We start from the raw sequence: 21,870 nt of genomic DNA, 5'->3' as shown, positions 1-21,870 counted from the left end.
GAGGTTGTTGATATTTCTCCTGGCAATCTTGATTCCAGCTTGTGCTTCTTCCAGCCCAGCATTTCTCATGATGTATTCTGCATAGAAGTTAAGTAAGCAGGGTGACAATATACAGCCATGACATACTCCTTTTCCTATTTGGAACCAGTCTGTTGTTCCATGTCCAGTTCTAACTGTTGCTTCCTGACCTGCATATAGGTTTCTCAAGAGGCAGGTCAATATGCCAGCAAATGTGGAAAACTCAGCAGTGGCCACAGGACTGGAAAAGGTCAGTTCTCATTCCAATCCCAAAGAAAGGCAATGCCAAAGAATGCTCAAACTACCACACAGTTGCACTCATCTCACACGCTAGTAAAGTAATGCTCAAAATTCTCCAAGCAGGCTTCAGCAGTACGTGAACCACGAACTTCCAGATGCTCAAGCTGGTTTTAGAAAAGGCAGAGGAACCAGAGATCAAATTGCCAATATCCGCTGGATCATGGAAAAAGCAAGAGAGTTCCAGAAGAACATGTATTTCATGACACTTAGTTTTTGTCAAATAAGTTTGAGGCAGGGGTACTTCTTCTCTACTGGTCTCACACCACATTAATACACAGTATGTATTAATCAGTCATTAGTGAAACAGGCTCAAAACAGTTAATGCAGTTTGTTACATAAGCTTAACTGAAGGTTCCAATCTCTGTTCTCTTTGGTGCCTCAACTGGCACTTTGTCTGGAAGGTTCATCCAGGCAGATGCAGTGACATTTTAGAAGTAGGATTCAGTTACTTCCTCCTACACCCAAAACTGGACACAGGACCTTCTGGAGATGAAACTCTGGGAGCTGTCTCTAAGGTAAGAGCCACGGACCTCACTAACTTGTCTGCCCTGTCAGCTTAGAGTGTGTCATGTCCCTAAATTGTTCAGTCAGTTCACGTGTCTTGCATCCCGTTACTTTCAGTAAGTGAAACCCATTTCTGGCAAGAATCCTGCACAGAAACAAGCTACTGTTTAAAAAAAAAAAACAACAACCCTCATTTCTGACATTTAATGTACCAATTAGCAAACAGTTGTTACTTGAGATATTGATAATAGAAATAGCTATACTCGTTGTGTCTGGAATTAGGATTCTGGTTAGAGCACCCTGAATGTCCCTAGACTCCAGGTTTGAACTACAGAAACTTCCTTCTTTATGCTAAAATATTTAAATTAGCTGACAGACATTGTAACAACAGATAATTGTATGCTTTCTCTCAATGAGACCCTTGTTTCCTATCCACCTGCTTGTAACCATTTTCCTACCAGGATTGATTTCAGTCCCATGTTTGAAGTGTTCCAGCGTGTGTGCACATGGTCCCTGTCTCATGGTGTGCTCTCCAGTACGTTTCCTTGTGTGTGGCTATAATACAGTGGCTGCTGAATGAGTTTTGATTGAATGAATAATGGACAGTAAAATGCCCGCTGAATAAAATGTCAGAAGGCATTTTAAATTTGGAAGAATTTTAGATTTACACAGAAGTTGCAAAGATAATGTAGAGTTCCTGTATACCCTTCACCCAGTACTGCTGTGAAGTCTTGTTTTTACCCATTCCTCACTGTTGACCTTTTACATCACTGCAGTGCTTTTGTTACAAATGAGAAATTCACCTTGGTACATCACTATTAAGTACACACCGTGATTTTTTCAGATTTCGTGAGTTTCCTTTTCTCTGCTCCAGGATTTCATCCAGGATTGCATTTGATGGTCATGTCTTCTTAGTCTCTAGTCAGTGACTGTTCCTCAGACTATCCTTGTTTTTGACAGTTTTGAGGAATACTGTCTTGAAGAATATCAGCTGTTCTGTAGAATGTCCTTAAGTTTGCATTTGTCTGTTATTTTTCCTCATATTTAGAGTGGGGTTATGGTTTGAGGGAGGAAGATCAGAGATGAAGTGCCACTTACTAGGAGTACATACTAAACAAATTTTTAATATTTCAGTGTCAGAGTGGAGAGGTGGAGAGAGCAAGAAGGTGAAATTTTAAATCAGTTTTGGCATGCTAAAAATTGTGGTAAGGATAAGGCAAGGACTCTAAATCTTAAAGAAAAATGTAAACTTATCTGGGGGAATTTGGTCCTAGATACTCATGTCATGCATTGTGCTGTATGTTGGAGAGTTGATAGTATTTACTTTATTTAAATGCTTGAGTGATACAAATCAGAGCAATGAAAAGGCCAGGGGTATAAAAGATGATGCACATCAAGGTAGCACTGCAATGATCTTTAAAAAGTCTCTCAAATAACCAATTTTTTGAAGTCAGAAACATTCTTAATGGTATTTTTTTTTCCTTTGCGGCTCTGTGTTTTGCTTTCCCTGTGTTCTTCTGCATTAGGGTTGATATTTTTCAGGCCGAGTTAATGATATTGAGAAACATTTCAAAGCATTTGACACCAGAGTAGTTTATCCCTTAATTAATGGTGAGGTGGTTTTGCAGACGGATGACACACTTTAATCTGTTGCAGAGACTAGTCTTGTTAGTTATTGATTAGTGATGAATAAATTACTGCCATTTTTAATCAGAAGAAAATTTCTTTTGAGGATAATTAATCAGATTCGTATATTTCCCAACCAGTGTTGGGTTGTCATCTTTTTTAGTGGCAAGAATGAACCTGCCTGCTTCTGCCCTGGATAAATTCAGGATGGAGCAGACAGGCTTCCAGGTTTGTATTTTGATCTTTACTTTCATTTAGGCCGACGAGAAGTGTACTTACTTAAAAATTACTTCAAACCGCCTTTCCTGTTGAGTAGCTTTTGAACTACCTGCCTGACAGATGGTGTTGGAAGTAATTACTGAAATCATGTGTTTACCTGTACGTGGACATGTGTGCACCAGATGCACTCTGTTTACCCAGTGCTGCTGACTTCTTAAAGGAGTAGACACCTTCTGGATAGAGTTGCATAACTTAGGAGAAGGAATAAAAGCTCTGCCAGCCAGAGCGCTCCAGCCCTCAGTTGCAAAATCAGCTGTACTGAGAAGGACATTGATTTCTGCGTCTTCATGAGTGGTCACATTAGTTGAAAGAACCACTTTCAGTTATTATTTACCTTTCCTTCTTTTGACTTACTTAGTATTTTTATTTTACTTGCCTACTGATTAAGCAAATAACCCCCGCCCCCAACTGTATACTCAACAGTAGTTAAGAGTGGTCAAACTTTTAATATGATGATTATGGTTTATTATATTATTTATACTCAGTATTTTAAAAACCATGTTTTATAGGCCACATGGTAAAGATATATCTACTTTCTCTATTTCTACATTCTGATTTTGGAGATCTGGCCTTGGATTAAGCATTTTTTAAAAAACAATTTGTGGGTAATTACCTTATTCATGAAGTTGGAAAATACCTACTTTTAATGTTTTATTTATTAACCATCAAATCTGAGTTTATGTTTTCCCCTTCATTTCTATTTTACTTCTGTTTAAATAAAATTTTAAAAACTTAAATGATAATGACCACCTTTTCACATGTGTGCCTGAAGTGTTCAGGTTTGAAACTCAGTACATTTAGCTGTCTATAAATCCTGAGAAACAAGGGAAGTCATTGTTTCAAGATTTTGACAGGTGCAAAACTGTAAATAATTACAGGCCTGGGCAGAAACTAGAACAGAAGTTGCAGAGCAGCTGGCAGGCCTGACCTGTGACAGGTCTGACCTGAGTTAAGTAGCCTAGATTTCATGGCAAGCTCAGATTTGTTTTATAGCACAAAATTCACCTTCTGCTATAAGACTTCAGTGATTGAGACTAGATACCAGCTGCAAAGGGAAAAACATATACAGAATATTGAGAAAGGAAACTGTCCATTGAGCCACCTTTTGTGTGACTTCACAACCAGATGGAATTTTTATAGATGAGTTTTTAAATTGATTTACATGTTGACTGAAATAAATCACTCAACACCCAAGGAGGAGGGTGGTCTGGGCTTTTTTCTTAAAAAATACTTTTTATATTGTCTGTTTCTAAAACATCTTGATTTTCAGTCTTAGGAACATAGCTGACTTATTTAAAGAACAAAGCAATTTTAATTATACTTGGGAATACCTGAGTTGTCCTTTTTTTTGATTTTCTTAGAAAATAATGCAAATTTTTAATGGAATGGGGTTTTATTACCTTCAGATCCCATTAGGCAGTTCCCCATTTTCAAATTGCCAGGTTTGTTGTTTCCCCCTCCATACACCATGTTGTTATTGCCAGGGAAGATTCTAATAATAATTAACAGGAAAACATGGAGTAATATAGTTAGTAAAATCATATTAGTGAAAATTAGTGAAATAAAACTTCTGTTAGATTTGGGGCTACAACTCTTGTGGAGGGAAGAACATAATGGCAGTAAGTATGTAAGCATGACATTATGTAACCAGTTTTATAGGTAATATATTTTCAGGAATATATTTAATGCTTAAATGTGCACATATGGTTCATTGTGGTATTAATTTAAACTTTGAAAAGTGCTAAAAGTTTCTATTATTAGGGAAATAGTGAAGTTTAATTTATGATCAATTTAAACATGAATTAAAGATCTTTATTGTTAATTGTTTATTGTTTATCTTGAGAACATTTGAAAGTAACAGGCCTGTATTGTGAGGTTCAGTCAGCATGATGTTCAGAGTCTCAGGAATTAAGCACTGTTCTAGGCACTGGGGCTTCATTGAATATGAAAACACTTAGCTTACATGGGCACAGAGAGAAAGAAATATGCATTGATAAGTTATTTATTGAGGTATAGCAAATACTCTTAAGTCCTGAGGACATAGTAGTGATTAAAGCAGATCTTTTATGCAGTCTTTTATGTGTCTTGAGAAACCTATATGCAGGTCAGGAAGCAACAGTTAGAACTGGACATGGAACAACAGACTGGTTCCAAATAGGAAAAGGAGTACGTCAAGGCTGTATATTGTCACCCTGCTTATTTAACTTCTATGCAGAGTACATCATGAGAAACATTGGGCTGGAAGAAGCACAAGCTGGAATCAAGATTGCCAGGAGAAATATCGATAACCTCAGATATGCAGATGACACTACCCTTATGGCAGAAAGTGAAGAGGAACTAAAAAGCCTCTTGATGAAAGTGAAAGAGGAGAGTGAAAAAGTTGGCTGAAAGCTCAACATTCAGATAACTAAGATCATGGCATCTGGTCCCATCACTTCATGGGAAATAGATGGGGAAACAGTGTCAGACTTTATTTTTGGGGGCTCCAAAATCACTGCAGATGATGACTGCAGCCATGAAATTAAAAGATGCTTACTCCTTGGAAGGAAAGTTATGACCAACCTAGATAGCATATTCGAAAGCAGAGACATTACTTTGCCAACAAAGGTCCGTCTAGTCAAGGCTATGGTTTTTCCTGTGGTCATGTATGAATATGAGAGTTGGACTGTGAAGAAAGCTGAGGGCCGAAGATTTGATGCTTTTGAACTGTGGTGTTGGAGAAGACTCTTGAGAGTCCCTTGGACTGCAAGGAGGTCCAACCAGTCCATTCTAAAGGAGATCAGTCCTGGGTGTTCTTTGGAAGGACTGATACTGAAGCTGAAACTCCAATACTGTGGCCACCTCATGTGAAGAGTTGACTCATTGGAAAAGACTCTGATGCTGGGAGGGATTGAGGGCAGGAGGAGAAGGGGATGACAGAGGATGAGATGGCTGGATGGCATCACCGACTCAATGGACATGAGTTTGGGTGAATTCCGGGAGTTGGTGATGGACAGGGAGGCCTGGCGTGCTGCGATTCATGGGGTCGCAAAGAGTCAGACACAACTGAGCGACTGAACTGAACTGAACTGATGTGTCTTTCATATAGTTTACATTGTAGTTGGAGAAGAGAGGTAATGGGTAATTCTGGTGACAAATGTTATGAAGAAAATGAAAGCAAAGTCTTGGGAGAGATTGGGGATTCTAGTTTGGATAGAATGGTTGAGAAAGATTAAGATTCCTCTGATCAGGTGACATTTGAGCTGAGACCTGAATGAGATACAGTGCTAACAGTGGAGATATTTGAGGAAAGAATATTCCCAGCAAATGGAATAGCGGTGAGAAAGTGCTGGGATAGGAATGTGCTAGGTTGTTCAGTGAACAGGTAGGACAGACCAGTGTGGTGGTGGAGAAGGAGCCAGCGGAAGAATGGTAGGATATGAGTTTATTTTCTGCTTAATGAATGGCTATGCTTGTATATCAGGAGTACAGTCACATGGGGCCAAGCTAAATTCTATATGAAGTGACAGTGGTATAAAACAAGAAAATAAGGATCTGTGGAAGATGTTCCTAGACCAGACCAGGAAATAATAGAGTCAATTTGCTCATTGTTCCTGAAATTAAATTTCACTTCTGTGACTCTCTTGGCGATTTACTCTTTCAAAGTGGAATTCTACGTGGTATAGTCCATGCCCTGAGGTCTGTATAAATTGTTGAATTTATAGTGTGCCAATACCCATTACAGTGTGGCCATCCGGTTAATTGCAACAAAGAATATGAGGTTTGGAATAAATGGGTCAGAAAGCCTGACTAAAATGAGAATAACAATTCACATTCAATTAAAATGTGCACAGCCTGCAATAATTTTTCATTGTAGTAGGGTTAAGGGGAGACCAGAAGTAGAATGATAATTAATAGTTGTAAATTTAAAAGTCAGATTTATTCCAAGTGTTAATTTTTCCTGGAAGTATTGTGCAAAATGGTCAAGTTCCAGAAATTGTAGAAACACAGATCATAGTGTTTGTAATTGACAGGCATGCTAGGTAGCTGACCTCAAATGTGAACTAATTAACTCAGGGCTTGTGTAATATGCTTTAGTAAAAGCAGATATTTAAAAATAATTGCTTTTTTTCATTTTACCAAAGAAAATATTTATGGAGTTTTAATTTATTGTAATATCACTGAGCACCTTTTTTTTTTTTTTTTTTGGTGATTTTCAATTTTGACACAGGTATCAATGAATGAAATTTTGTTTCAGGCATCATATTATTACTTCAGTTTATTCACAAAATATTTATAAAGAACATAATCAACTATTATAAAGCTACCATATTTAAAACAGTGCAAGTTTTTGAAACTCAGTGATGAGTATTGAAATGCCATACAAAGGTAAGACTAATTAAATCTGTACCATTCAGAGAAGTATTTCACCAAGAAGGCTTCTACGTGTAAACAGATTGTGTTTAAAAAAAGTTCTTTTGCAAAAACTTGGCAGAATTCAGGATTCGTTTTTACTCAGGAGTAATAATATATATGGTATTTGATTTTCAGCCAAGCTCAAAATGTATTAGGAATCTATTCAAATGGATTTTAGAGACAACTCTAGTGCAGTTTTGAGCAGATCTAATTTCCAGTAAAAACCTGTAGCTTTTCTCTTCCTGGTGCACGTGTGTCAGCAGCGCACTCCTCCTCGAGTCCGTTCAGAGTTACTTGTCTGCTGCCTGTGTCGCTTTGTCCCCTGTGGTGGTAAGAAGTCTGTGTCCGTGGGATTGCTTCATGTATTGGGTCTATAGGTAAGACTGTTATTGATGTCACCAAACGGGTAACCTGTCACTAGCTCTTCCCCGGGTCAGCAGTTCTTACCCATGGGGTCACCATCTCTTGATTCTCAGCCACAAGAAAGCTGAGGTGATGGGCAGAGCAGCCCCTGACCCCGCCATGTGCTTCTCACCCTGTCCCACAGTAGGAGGTGGTGAATGCTGAGTACTTTGCCTTCTTTCTACTTAATGGCCCAGGGTGCTTTCTGTGAAGATTCCATTGACTTAACTTGACTCTAATGGTGGGATACCCACCCCTTTCACTAACTTTGCCTGATGCAGGGTTGTTTGTGGTTGGGCATTGGCTGGAGGGTGAATTGTGTGGTGGGGGAAAATAGATAGGGAGGAAAGAAGAAAAAATCACTCAGCCTAATTCCTTTTACTTTACATTAGGCTTTCCTGGTCCATTTGGGCAAATTTGAAGTAGTGGTCAGATGCCTGTAGGCTGACCCATCCAGCTTTTGCCTACTTTCCACTCTTAAATTTCTATTAAAAATATCCTGCAAGTCAAATTCAAGGAAGCTGGCCACACGTTTCTCCTTGCTCTTGACTTTATTTCAGATTTGTAACATCTCACCTTTATTTACTGAAATAGGCGTGTTCATTTAATTGAGCCCCCTAATTTTACAACAGAGGAAGCAGAATACCATCAAATATATAACCGTATTTAAGTACAGAAGCATATTTAAGTACATAACTGTGTATCTGTGTTTATGTGTATCGTCTGTACGTCTGTTATACAGAGTAATAAATAATCCAGGAGCACAGCATCTGTCTCTCACCTGCTGCTCTCTTTATGATGTGAAGGGGTGAGTCACATGAGTAATTGTATAACTTGTACAAAGTACTCGGAAGACAGTTTCACTTGCCTAAGTCCTTTGCTGCCTGTCATAAAGATGAAAAGTTTGAGCCATCTGTTACTTAAAAAAAATTTTTTTTTTACCCTGGTGTACCACCTGGTGTTTAACTAGGCCCCGGGATTTGTTCCAGATACAGCACTGCTTCATTGAACAAATATTGGGGTGAGGGGCGGGTAGGGTTTGGTGATTACTTCTGCAACTTGGGAGGGGCCCTTTACACTGAGTCTTGAACAATGTTATTTAGATCATTGTTATTTCCTATTGTGGTTTGCCCATCGTTAAAACCAATTTTGTCTTAATTTTGAAAATTGGATATGAGGAGTAACATGACACAAAACCAACATCATACAATGCTGGAGATAATGTTCTGTGCAGTATGATTTAATTTGGAGCAGCGGATGGCCACCTGCTAGGCCTTTGTTCTTGTGGCAGCCTGGCAAGTGGCCCCAGTGTTTTGGGGCTTTTGTTGGTCACGTGGCCGTGGAGCTCTGCCGGGTTTAGTTGCAAACCATTAATCTGGTAGCGCTGAACGATGGAATATTTGACTACTGGGTGTTTGAATTAAGAAAACAAATCCCTTTTAAAGTTGTTATTCAGCAATCACAGAATGCTTTTATCTTGTTGATATAACATCTGAGTCCTTACATTTTATCTGAGGTTGGGTTATTCTTATCTACAACATAGTAACAAAAATCTAATAGTAATCTAATAGTAGTATTTGGCATTATGGTAACTAGCTACCATATAGCACCTGTCTGCTTACCCACTGTCGTAGAGTAAGCCTGTAATTCAGTGACTAACCTGGCACCCTCTGAGAGTGACAGAGAGCCACTAAAAATTATACTGGGGTTAGAGGCATACATGAGGACATATGAGTACTGTGTGTATAAAACGTGGGCATTTTTATCATCCCCTGTGATCAGGAATAACCAAATATTCCATATACATTTAAGGATGATTTCTTTATTTAAATTGCATTAATTGTGGCTGGTATAGAGTAGGCATTCAGTATTTGCAATTTGAGTAAATGTTTATATTTTTAAAATGTTTAAAGCTTCCTGCTATTTAAAGATATTTGTCTTTAAAAATGTACATTTATAAGCAACTTTGGGTTAAAAATCCTCTGTATATTTTCCCGATATTTGGGCCCAGTCTCAGGCTGCCCCATAGTGATAGTTCCCATTGGCTTATGATTTGAACTCTGAAACCATTTCATTATGCAGTATACTATAAAGGTAGGGATAGCACTTGAAAATTGCAATTGGCTATGGTTCTGTCTAAAATAATTTAAAATACATATTAGTGAGCCATTTAGTCAAGTGCTTATGACTTAGCCTAGTAACTTACTTTACCTTGTTACTTGAAGTTGTTAAACAACTCATTGGATACTTAATGATTCCTTAATTTCTTCTGACAAAATTAGGATACCAAGTTATTCAATTTAGTTATCTGATAGTACCCAGTCAGAGAGATTCATAATGTGGGAGCACTGAAATTCTGGACAATTTTTATGCAGAGCTTTAAGTTTGTGTTTGTCACTTTAAAATTTTTCTTTGATTTAAATTTTCTCTGTTAGTCTTTATTTTTTACATATGAGACATAGAAAAGGGTGCAGGAATTTCTCTCTTTTTCTATATGAGATAATCAAATGTGTCTCTTGCTCATGTGGCCATCTCATGAGGTGGATTTTGAACCCTGGAATGTGGGTTACAGTGTGGTGGGTTTTGAAAAGTCAGTTGTGGTTTAGAGGTAGTCTGTGATGTGGGCTGGGAACTTCAGTGTTTTTTTCTGGTCTGAGATAGGTTTTTTAAAAATTTTTTAAAGAGAGTGTTAGAAGATCTGGGGTTCTAGACCTTGTTAATTGGTCTGACATGCCATTTGTCCTAGTTTCTTTCTTTCTAATGTGAAAATTGAAATAGATGTTAAATTCCCATTTCTTTATTCATTGTGTCTGTGGCTTGATGATTTCATAGTCTTGATCTTTCTCCATCTTTCCCTTCTTTTTAACAACTCTGACCTGACTTTTTTTTTCTCTTCATTTCAGTTTTTTTCTTACTGTTCTCGGGTCATGCTTCTCTGACTTTTTCTTCATGTTAATAAGAGTTCATGCAGTCTTCTTGTTTATTTCTACTCTCAGTTCAGTTCAGTTTAGTTGCTTAGTCATTTCCGACTCTTTGTGACCCCATGAATTGCAGCACCCCAGGCCTCCCTGTCCATCACCAACTCCCGGAGTTCACTCAAACTCATGTGGATCGACTCAGTGATGCCATCCAGCCATCTCATCCTCTGTCGTCCCCTTCTCTCGCCTTCAATCTTGTCCAGCATCAGGGTCTTTTCCAATGACTCAGTTCTTCGCATCAGGTGGCCAAAGTATCGGAGCTTCAGCATCAGTCCTTCCACTGAACACCCAGGACTGATCTCCTTTAGGATGGACTGGTTGGATCTCCTTGCAGTCCAATGGTTCATAATTTTCAGATACTGATTATGATAGAATTTGCTCAGTGCTTCCTGATTTTTATACAGTAGAACTAAATCCATGAGGAAGATTTTTATTTACTTGTTAATTATCTTTCCCTCTTTGCAGTGGAAGCTTCCAGGGCATTCTGCCTTGTTTATAGCTGTATTCCCAGAGCCTAAAAGTATGCTTGATGGCTAATAACTATGTGAAAAAATGAATAGAAATACTTTAGTTTCCTGATAGTTTATTAAGTCAAGATATTAATTAGGGAGAGTCTTGGAGTTCCCTTGCTCTAGAGAAAACCTGAGTCTTGGCTGGTATCTGAACCATCTTTTGAGGGGGAAGTTCTTTGTAGTGATTCTTGTTGTAATAATATAGGCTTAGAGCCTCTTCTCTTTCTAGTGCTTTTTGTCCATAGTCTTGATTTTACTATTTCATCAGTTAAGATCCTTTTTGCTGCAAGTAATAGAAATTTCAGCTGAATCTCACTTACACAATAAGGAAGGTGGATTATTCTCAAAACAGGAAGCCTTGGGAAGCTTCAGGGTGGGTTGACTGAACTTAACTGTTGTCATAAGAGATCTAGGTTCATTTATTCTTTTTCCTCTTTTTTTTATATTCTTACCTTCATCCTTAAACCTGGTCCTTTTTGTGGTTATAAGGACAGGAGCAACAGCTGAGTCCCTATTTTATTAAAAGTGGGGAAGAGACTGGCTTTTCCTTCTTTGAAGACCATGGCATTGAAATATGTATAATATCATATGTGAAACGAGTCGCCAGTCCAGGTTCGATGCACGATACTGGATGCTTGGGGCTGGTGCACTGGGACGACCCAGAGGGATGGTATGGGGAGGGAGGAGGGAGGAGGGTTCAGGATGGGGAACACATGTATACCTGTGGCAGATTCATTTTGATATTTGGCAAAAGCAATACAATATTGTAAAGTTAAATGAAATAAAATTAAAAACAACAAAAAAAGACTTTCTGCATGTGTCATTGGTCCAAACTGATGTCAGACTGCTCCTTCCTGAGCGCCGGCAAAGAAGACGGAAGTATAGCAATTGACTTGGACTCCTCATCTCTAGTGAAATAGATATTGGAATCAGGTGCAACACTAAGATCTCATATAAATTAACCTTTTAAAATAAATTTCTAAGGACTGTTGATTTCCTGAGTTCCAGGTTAGTACTTCCCAAAGGAATTAGGTTCATAACCAAGAGGATGCTAAACGTTATCATGATAATTGCTTCATTAGGGAAATTATAGTGTTTAAAAAAATGTGACAATTTTGGTCTGTCTTGCCAAAGTCTAATAAATATGACATGCTGCAGTGTTTTTATAAAGTAGAAAGTAGATGTGTTAAAGGCAGAACCATCACTCCCCCTTAAGTGTATTTACACTGATAACAATTGGTGTGTTTAAATTATTTAAATAAAACTAAATCTTGTTGACTTGAAAAGTGGAGAAGATAAATAGGACATAGTGAAGCTTACTTAAAAAAATAGAAAGTCAATATACAAGGCAACGTGCATCTGTTACCTTAACTTACTAAAAGGTTTTTGATTTACTTGAACATACAGTAATGGATTATTTTTGTTTGGCTAAGCATTGTTAGTAAATATTTAATGCACAACTTGGAAGCCCTATGATATTGTAGAGAAAGCACTGAATTAGGAATTTGAATCCAGATTTCTAGTTCTGATTCTGGCCCTAACGATCTGATTTCTAGTGAAACACTCAGCCTCTGTGAGCCCGCCTTCCTTTATCTGTAAAAGAGTTCCCCTTTAGTTTCATAAAAATGTTGTGCACTTCATTGGTTGAAACCATTCCTTTCCTGGGAATTTAGTGACATATCTTTTTCCTTTAGAGGTGTGGTTTTTAGTGTAATTAACATTATATGTACTTTAAGTTTATTTGAACTAGGAGGGACAGGTAAAGAATGAGTCCTGGTTGTGAGATAGATAGGTGTTTGGTCCTCAGTGCATATCGTACTTATAGAAAAGAGTTTTTCTGTTCTGAAACATACATATTAACTCATTAGAAAGACAAGTTTTTTGTAGGTATAAGTGTCTTACATTTTCCCAACACTTCTTGTACCTCATTTGCCAAAATGAACTTCTGATGATGTCTGGCATCTGGAATAATGTCAGGCTAGTAAGTTTGTAAATAAAATGCAGATGTCTAGATTTCCTAGATCAACTGTGATTCAGTAAAAAGAGGTCTGGATTTGGAGTCATAAGAGTTGATTGAAATAAACAGTCGCCTTTCAGCCTATGAAAGGGTGAAGCGGCACCGTGGAGGGTGACTCTGCCGGTTGTTAGGCAGGAGCATCTCGTAGTGACTGTCACTGTCATGTCTGGCTATGGCAAGCAAGGAGGCAAGGCCTGCACTAACGCAAAAAAAAAAAAAAAAAAGTTGGTTCAAATTCTGGTTTAGCCATTTAGGAAGAAAGCCTGGTAGGACAGTAGAATAATATGGACGCCGGGATTTGTTTGGTTTTACCGCTACATTAATATATTGTGATGAACCAAGACATTTCAGCTTGGGTACCTTTGGCTATAAGTAGCAAAAGACTCCAGAGAAGGCAGTGGCACCCCACTCCAGTACTCTTGCCTGGAGAATCCCATGGATGGAGGAGCCTGGTAGGCTGCAGTCCATGGGATCACAGAGAGTCAGACACGACTGAGCGACTTCACTTTCACTTTTCACTTTCATGCATTGGAGAAGGAAATGGCAACCCCCTCCAGTGTTCTTGCCTGGAGAATCCCAGGGACAGAGGAGCCTGGTGGGCTGCCGTCTGTGGGGTCGCACAGAGTCGGACACGACTGATACGACTTAGCAGCATCAGCAGCAGCAAAAGACTCAACCAAAAGTAGCTTGAACCATGAGGGTTTTATCATCTCACATAGTAGGAAGCCTGGAGATCATAGTTCTGGTTTGATTAATTTCGTGGCAGCAGTGTCTTCTACGATACATGGTCCTTTTGATGCTGCTCTTCTTTCTTTGTGGCAATATTGCTATCATAGCAATAATTTCCAGTATTATGTGCACTTATGGTCCACAGCCAGTGAAGAGAGAGGTTACCCTCATCATTGTCTTTTTTAGTAGAGAGGAGAATCATTCCTCAAAACTCCAACTGCATACCTCTGGCTAGAATTGAATCCCAAAGTCAGACCTAAAAGTTACTTACTAGCAAGGAGAATGGAGACATCTTCACTGACTTCTTTAGACTATTTTTTTTAACCTGGCCTGGGATCTGGGGAGACATTCCCAAGCACAATGCCTCAAAGGACTGACAACAAACAAAATCAAGTTTCTGTTAGTAAGAAAAAAGGTATGAGTTGGGAGAAGGGATATGAGTTGGCAAGCAATAGTGAGCACTCCAGCTTTCTCAGAATCTAATAGGAGATGCACATACACCAAGAGACTGTGGTAATAGAATACGATACAGTCTATGCTGGGGAAATGTATCAGGCGCTACAGAAGAATACACAAGAAAACCTAAGACCTGGTCATAGCAAACACCCTCTTCCAACAACACAAGAGAAGACTCTACACATGGACATCACCAGATGGTCAACACCGAAATCAGATTGATTATATTCTTTGCAGCCAAAGATGGAGAAGCTCTATACAGTCAGCAAAAACAAGACCAGGAGCTGTCTGTGGCTCAGACCATGAACTCTTTATTGCCAAATTCAGACTTAAATTGAAGAAAGTAGGGAAAACCACTAGACCATTCAGGTATGACCTAAATCAAATCCCTTATGATTATACAGTGGAAGTGAGAAATAGATTTAAGGGCCTAGATCTGATAGATAGAGTGCCTGATGAATTATGGAATGAGGTTCGTGACATTGTACAGGAGACAGGGATCAAGACCATCCCCATGGAAAACAAATGCAAAAAAGCAAAATGGCTGTCTGGAGAGGCCTTACAAATAGCTGTGAAAAGAAGAGAAGCGAAAAGCAAAGGAGAAAAGGAAAGATAAAAACATCTGAATGCAGAGTTCCAAAGAATAGCAAGAAGAGATAAGAAAGCCTTCCTCAGTGATCAGTGCAAAGAAATAGAGGAAAACAACAGAATGGGAAAGACTAGAGATCTCTTCAAGAAAATTAGAGATACCAAGGGAACATTTCATGCAAAGATGGGCTCGATAAAGGACAGAAATGGTATGGACCTAACAGAAGCAGAAGATGTTAAGAAGAGGTGGCAAGAATACACAGAACTGTACAAAAAAGATCTTCACAACCCAGATAATCATGATGGTGTGATCACTGACCTAGAGCCAGACATCCTGGAATGTGAAGTCAAGTGGGCCTTAGAAAGCATCACTATGAACAAAGCTAGTGGAGGTGATGGAATTCCAGTTGAACTATTTCAAATCCTGAAAGATGATGCTGTGAAAGTGCTGCACTCAATATGCCAGCAAATTTGGAAAACTCAGCAGTGGCCACAGGACTGGGAAAAGTCAGTTTTCATTCCAATCCCAAAGAAAGGTAATGCCAAAGAATGCTCAAACTACTGCACAATTACACTCATCTCACATGCTAGTAAAGTAATGCTCAAAATTCTCCAAGCCAGGCTTCAGCAATATGTGAACCGTGAACTTCCAGATGTTCAAGCTGGTTTTAGAAAAGGCAGAGGAACCAGAGATCAAATTGCCAACATCCGCTGGATCATAGAAAAAGCAAGAGAGTTCCAGAAAAACATCTATTTCTGCTTTATTGACTATGCCAAAGCCTTTGACTGTGTGGATCACAATAAACTGTGGAAACTTCTGAAAGAGATGGGAATACCAGACCACCTGACCTGCCTCTTGAGAAATCTGTATGCAGGTCAGGAAGCAACAGTTCCAACTGGACATGAAACAACAGACTGGTTCCAAATAGGATAAGGAGTACGTCAAGGCTGTATATTGTCACCCTGCTTATTTAACTTATATGCAGAGTACATCATGAGAAATGCTGGGCTGGAAGAAACACAAGCTGGAATCAAGATTGCCGGGAGAAATATCAATAACCTCAGATATGCAGATGACACCACCCTTAAGGCAGAAAGTGAAGAGGAACTCAAAAGCCTCTTGATGAAAGTGAAAGTGGAGAGTGAAAAAGTTGGCTTAAAGCTCAACATTCAGATAACTAAGATCATGGCATCCGGTCCCATCACTTCATGGCAAATAGATGGGGAAACAGTGGAAACAGTGTCAGACTTTATTTTTCTGGTCTCCAAAATCAGTGCAGATGGTGACTGCAGCCATGAAATTAAAAGACGCTTACTCCTTGGAAGAAAAGTTATGTCCAACCTAGATAGCATATTCAAAAGCAGAGACATTACTTTGCCAACAAAGGTCAGTCAAGGCTATGGTTTTTCCTGTGGTCATGTATGGATGTGAGAGTTGGACTGTGAAGAAGGCTGAGCGCCGAAGAATTGATGCTTTTGAATTGTGGTGGTGGAGAAGACTCTTGAGAGTCCCTTGGACTGCAAGGAGATTCAACCAGTCCATTCTGAAGGAGATCAGCCCTGGGATTTCTTTGAAGGGAATGATGCTAAAGCTGAAACTCCAGTACTTTGACCACCTCATGCGAAGAGTTGACTCATTGGAAAAGACTGTGATGCTGTGAGGGATTGGGGGCAGGAGGAAAAGGGGACGACAGAGGATGAGATGGCTGGATGGCATCACTGACTCGATGGACGTGAGTCTGAGTGAATTCCGGGAGTTGGTGTTGGACAGGGAGGCCTGGCGTGCTGCGATTCATGTGGTCGCAAAGAGTCGGACACAACCGAGCGACTGAACTGAACTGAAAGTTGCAGTGGTTAGAAAAGACTTTTTTGGGGGAAATGACATCTAAATTGTTACTTGAATAATGAGTGGAAATCAGGCAATTATTAGTCATGGGGCTGTGCTGCTTTTCCCCACATTTCTAAGAGGTCAAAACCTAGTCATGATGGTGTATCTGAGACTATTTTAAGAAAAGTTTTAGGGCAAAAGTTTTGAATTCAGTACCCAACAGATTTAAGCCCTATTACCTGTAGCTATAACAATTAATGTTCAGAATGTTTCTTATTCTTCAAGTAAAAGTTAGATAATAACTTTCCAAGGGCCATATCTTTTTAGTATGAAACTCTTATATAAGAGTCTTAGAATCAGCGAACTGTAATTGCGATATTCTTAACTCTTGTACAAGCAGCTATTACTTACCTGATGCCTTGTAGTGAGAAAGGTGTTGAGTAGAACAAAACCTAGGATGACGTTCATTATTCAGGAAGCACAGATGAGAGGCCTTTCCTTTTGATTAGGATGCAAAGCATGTGCAGTTGGCCCTTTTTGATAGAAAAGAGATGGAGTTCCCCACTTGTTTCACAGAAGGGAGATCAGGAATTCTGACTGGAACATGCTTCATTTGAGATGGTTACTAGACAGCTGTTTATATAGATGAGGTTGAGATTTGAGAGAAGTATTTGGGAATCCTCATTCTAGTATATAAAGCCATAAGCCCGAAGAAGTTTGCTTAGGGAATTGGGGTAGACAGAGGAGGAGAAGACCAAGGACTAGGAGCCAGCAGAGGGGGCTCAGTCCAGGTGGAAGAAACCAGGAGTGTTTTGTCTCAGAAGCCAAGTGAAGGATACGTCTCAAGAAGAGAGAGCGGTCAGCTGTGTACGTGCTGCCGAGAGATTGAGTCAGTTGCAGACCGAGAATTGATCTGCTGAGTTTGTCAACCAGGAGCAAGCTGGTGGTGGTTCTTGCTGAGCAGTTGCAGTGGAGAGGTGGGGATGGATATAGGACTGATGTGAGTGAATTTAAAACAGAGTGAGAGAGTAAGACAGGGTACAGATTGCAACTTAAAGGAGGTTTGGTATATAAAGCGAAGCAGAAGTGGAGCTAGAGCTGAGTGGGGAAAAATTTAGAGTCAAAGAGAGTTTTTGTTTTGTATTTTTATTAAAAAAAAGAAAAGCAATTTATTTGGCTGCACCAGGTCCTAGATGCGGCACGCAGGATCTTAAGTTGCAGCACACAGGATACCTCAGCTGGTAAGGAATCTGCTTGCAATGCAGGAGACCCCACTTCAATTCCTGGGTTGGGAAGATCCCCTGGAGAAGGTATAGGCTATCCACTCAGTATTCATGGGCTCCCCTGGTGGCTCAGACGGTAATGAATCTGCCTGCAATATGAGAGACGTGGGTTTGATCCCTGGGTCGGGAAGATCCCCAGGAGGAGAGCATGGCAACCCGCTCCAGTATTCTTGCCTGGAAAATTTCCACGGGCAAAGGAGCCTGGTGGGGCTACAGTTAATGGGGTCCCAAAGAGTTGGACATGACTGAACAACTAAGCACACACGTGGGCTCAGAGTGTGCATGAGGGACTGGGAGCCAGCATATGGATCCCTCGTGTATGGGAGCCAGCATACAAGCAGAGGTATTGGGCTTACATGGCAGTAAGGACAGTCGATTTATTTTAACAGATGTGGACACAGAGCAAGTAGTTTCATAGACACAGTGGTGGAAGGAAATAGCAATTCTCTTCTGATTGCTTCTGATTTTCAGTGAAATAAGATCATCTGCTGAGAACCTTAAAGGAGAGAAGCCATGTCAGAGCAATTAAAAATGTTTTATTTTCTAAATAGTATTTTAGAAATATATTTTTCCTTTAGCTGTTGGGTTTTGTTGTTGCTATGATGGTTAGCAATCTGTGCCCAAATACTTTTTATTTAACCAGGGAGAGTTGAATTTCATTAGGGCTCGTACATCATATATCAGACTCAACCTTCTCTCCTCCCACCGCCTTTAGAATATGGGTATTTGAAATTCTGTAATGATAGGAAAGGTTTAGGGTTTTCTCTGTGTTCTGGTTCTTTAATTTTTCAGTGGTAGAGAGGGAAGATGGATTCACTGAGTTCAGTTACTTTCTGCAGTATCCACTTGCTTACAAGACTTGCGAGTAGTTGAAAACACATTCCTTCTACAGTGAAGTATTCCAACTTCTGAAGCTCTAGTGGCCTCCCTCTAGTGAGGGTGACCCAAGTAGAGAGATGCTTTTGTCCAGGTTTTAAGTGAAGTCTCATCTTTCTTCTTCAGCAGGTAGCAATCTCTTTTATATATTGTGTTTTTTTTTTCTGAGTATTTCGATGTATCCCTTTTAAGTTCTAGAGCCTAATGTTAATTTCCTCTCTTATCCTTGTATTCCATTTTTTTTTAGCTTGCTTCTCTAACCTTCATTTTCCTTATTTGCAAAGTAATAATCCATCCTTTAACTCACAGGTTCTTCATGAAGCTTGCATTAGGCAGCATGTAATGTCTGTGAAAATCGTTCTGAAAAAGCCTAACGTGATGTAAAAAGGAAAATTCTGTGGTCATGATTATCATTTTTGTTGTCCTCTAGGAGACATGGACCATCCTTTAGACTCTTGGGTTTCACCTTTCAGGGATGTTCATTTCTTGTGTTCTTATTTCTTTTCTGTTAGGCACTTAATGTAGTCACTTGAATGTTATTTGGAATTTTGATGGGTGGAGTTTAAATTTAAACACTTTTATAAACTGGAGGTGAGAGAAAGGAAATGGAATTTTTTTACCTGTTTTCATTATTGTCACTTTTTAAAGCCACAGTAATTTCTGTCACAGTTTTACAAATGGATTTGTGAAACCATAATCCAGAATTTAAAATATTCAAAATGAAATTTCTTCTTCTGTTTTCATTTGCTGATTTTCAACTCTGCTGGAGCTCAGTGGGGTGTAAAAAGATTGAGCATCCATCGCAGCTTTTTGGCGGGAATTATCAAAGAAATTTAATTTTTTTTCTAGTTAAATAAAACTTACTAAATGGGAAAGAAAAAAATGTCTAATGATCTTTGCCACTGCAGTATTATTTGCCTAAACTTGGTGGATTCTTGTGGCAAATATTACCTTTTGGGGGCAAATATTTCTCAACCAAGATTTTTAGTGCTGGAATAAGTGTCAGTGTTCATCTTGTTTAACCATTTTCATGTGTATGTGAGAAAATGAAGACTCAGAGATGAAGGCAGTTTGTCTTGCTGATGATTCATGACACAGCCAGAACCCAAATGGACAGCTTAGGATCTTCTTTCCTGAACCGCCTACCTCTTAAAGCTCACAGTTGTGTCCTCAGAAAGAACAAGTGTCGTTCCCTGTCCCTGGAACCGAAGAGCAGACAGAGTCCAGTTCTGTTCAGTCTTCATGCTCTTTCATTTTCCTGTCCTTTCGGTGATGTAAACAGTAACCAGTTGCCACAAAATATAGAAAATAAGCAGATTTTTTGTGATGTTCTCTTGGAATCTCTTTAGTAATAATTCTGACTTGCTTGGTCTCTTTCAGTGTCATTCCAGTCACCTCCTCCAAAGATGGTCAGAGGACAGAATACAGTTTTCTTTCTACAAGCATGCACTGGGGTTCTTCCAGCTAACTGTGACATCCTGTTTACATACCGTGGGTTCAAACCGCTTTCTGGTGGGTTCTGAGATATACAGGGAGATTGAAAAGGCTTTAGAGACAGCTACCACACTTTTACTTCTCTTCCCCTTTTTGTTTACTGGGAAATCTGTGGTTATTTAGTTCTAGAGTATTTTTTTGTTGTGGTTGTTGTTAGAAATTTATTTTATTTTAACTCTACAATAATAAATTTTAAAATTTATTATAATTTTATGATATATAAAAATTATATGCCGAACAGTGTATAGGTTAGGGAATTACTTTAAAGCAAACACCTCTGTCACTATCCCCTCAGTTCAAGAAATGACTCATTTAGGAGAAAAAACCTGAAGTGTATTTTAAAATCTCTCTTAATCAGTAGGTTCCCCTTCTGTCCCTTTCCTTATCTGTTGAAAATTTACCTGTTGAAGAACCTGGGCCTTTCGACCTGCGAATTCTTCATAGTCCAGATTTTGCTGAACTGCATATTCCAGTACAGTTGAGTATGTTCCCCTGTTCTGTTTTTGCTGCAAATTGGCAGCTTGCTGCAGTGCCTTGACGGGATTTGGGGTTGAATTGTAGTCTCATCAGGAGGCGTGTAACATGTGGTGGTTTGCCTGTTTGCAGTGTTACCAGCTTTTGATGCATAATACCCAGAGTCTGTATTTCTTTGGAGTTTGGAAAATGGTGACTTTCTACCATCTCATCCTGTTGTCAGAAATTAGCTGTAATGATGTTATAAGGACATGTTCCCCCTCATCTGCTATTTACTTGTTGGTAGAGTTTATGGAGAAAGGCAGATTAAATTATAGATTCTTTTTGTTTAGCTGATCTCCTGGATAATAAGTTGGTTTTCTGTCATTCTCAGAAGGTGACTGGTAATCTGTTTTTTAAAAAGCATGGTTAGAAACTCATGAATTGAAACATATTTGGGCTTTAGTCAATTGCGATTCTTGCCCAAGTTCAAACTGTCCTGTCTTTGGCCACTGTGATGCCCTTCAGGTTGGTTTCTGAGACCCTTTGACATGACCCTGGAACCCTCTGATAGCTTCCTTGCTCTCAGGTGATTTGATAAGATATTCCAAGCTTATCGTGTACATTTCTTGTCCCAGATGTACAATCAACCATTTCTCTGCAAAGCCTTGGTTATTTTAATGGGAAATGGAGTTTTGTCACCACATCTGGTGCTTTGCTTCTGTGCTGGTTATTATTTCTAGGCCATTTCAGTCTTTTCAGTGGATACATACACACACAAACTCAACTTTTAAGATAAAATAGCTCATGAGTTCATATTGACATTTCCAATTTACGCATAAGTTTATAGGGTTTTCACCTTAATCTCATGTATTACGTATATATTTCCTTCACCAAGAATCCTAGTTCTCAAGTACATTGAGGATGATAGAATTAGAATTATCCCATAGTTGTCATTGGGGTTCCCTGGTGGCTCAGATGGTAAAGAGTCTGCCTGTAATGCCGGAGACCTGAGTTCGATCTCTGGGTCGGGAAGATCCCCTGGAGAAGGAAATGGCAACCCATTCCAGTATTCTGGGCTGGAAAATCCAGTGCATGGAGGAGCCTGGCGGGCTACAGTCCATAGGGTCTC

The 21,870-nt window shown here is 39.3% G+C and overlaps 1 protein-coding gene across 9 annotated transcripts in view; it reads left to right on the top strand.

The window, feature by feature from the left end:
• CDKAL1 (CDK5 regulatory subunit associated protein 1 like 1) overlaps window positions 1-21,870 on the top strand; it is a 787,726-nt gene that overhangs the window by 157,934 nt on the left and 607,922 nt on the right. Inside the window, exon 1 of one of the 9 annotated variants that reach the window (XM_070777645.1) lies at window positions 115-833. The exons of the other annotated variants lie outside the window; for them this stretch is intronic. Within the exon in view, the coding sequence (XP_070633746.1) occupies window positions 808-833 (26 nt within the window). The 5' untranslated portion in view covers window positions 115-807. Of the gene's footprint in view, window positions 1-114; window positions 834-21,870 lie in introns of those variants that run through there. 9 annotated transcript variants of the gene reach the window in all.

The sequence above is a fragment of the Bos indicus genome, chromosome 23 (genome assembly GCF_029378745.1).
Source record: "Bos indicus isolate NIAB-ARS_2022 breed Sahiwal x Tharparkar chromosome 23, NIAB-ARS_B.indTharparkar_mat_pri_1.0, whole genome shotgun sequence".
NCBI lineage: Eukaryota > Metazoa > Chordata > Mammalia > Artiodactyla > Bovidae > Bos > Bos indicus.
Note: the sequence above shows the minus strand (reverse complement) of the source record. Positions and strands in the feature narration are given on the sequence as shown.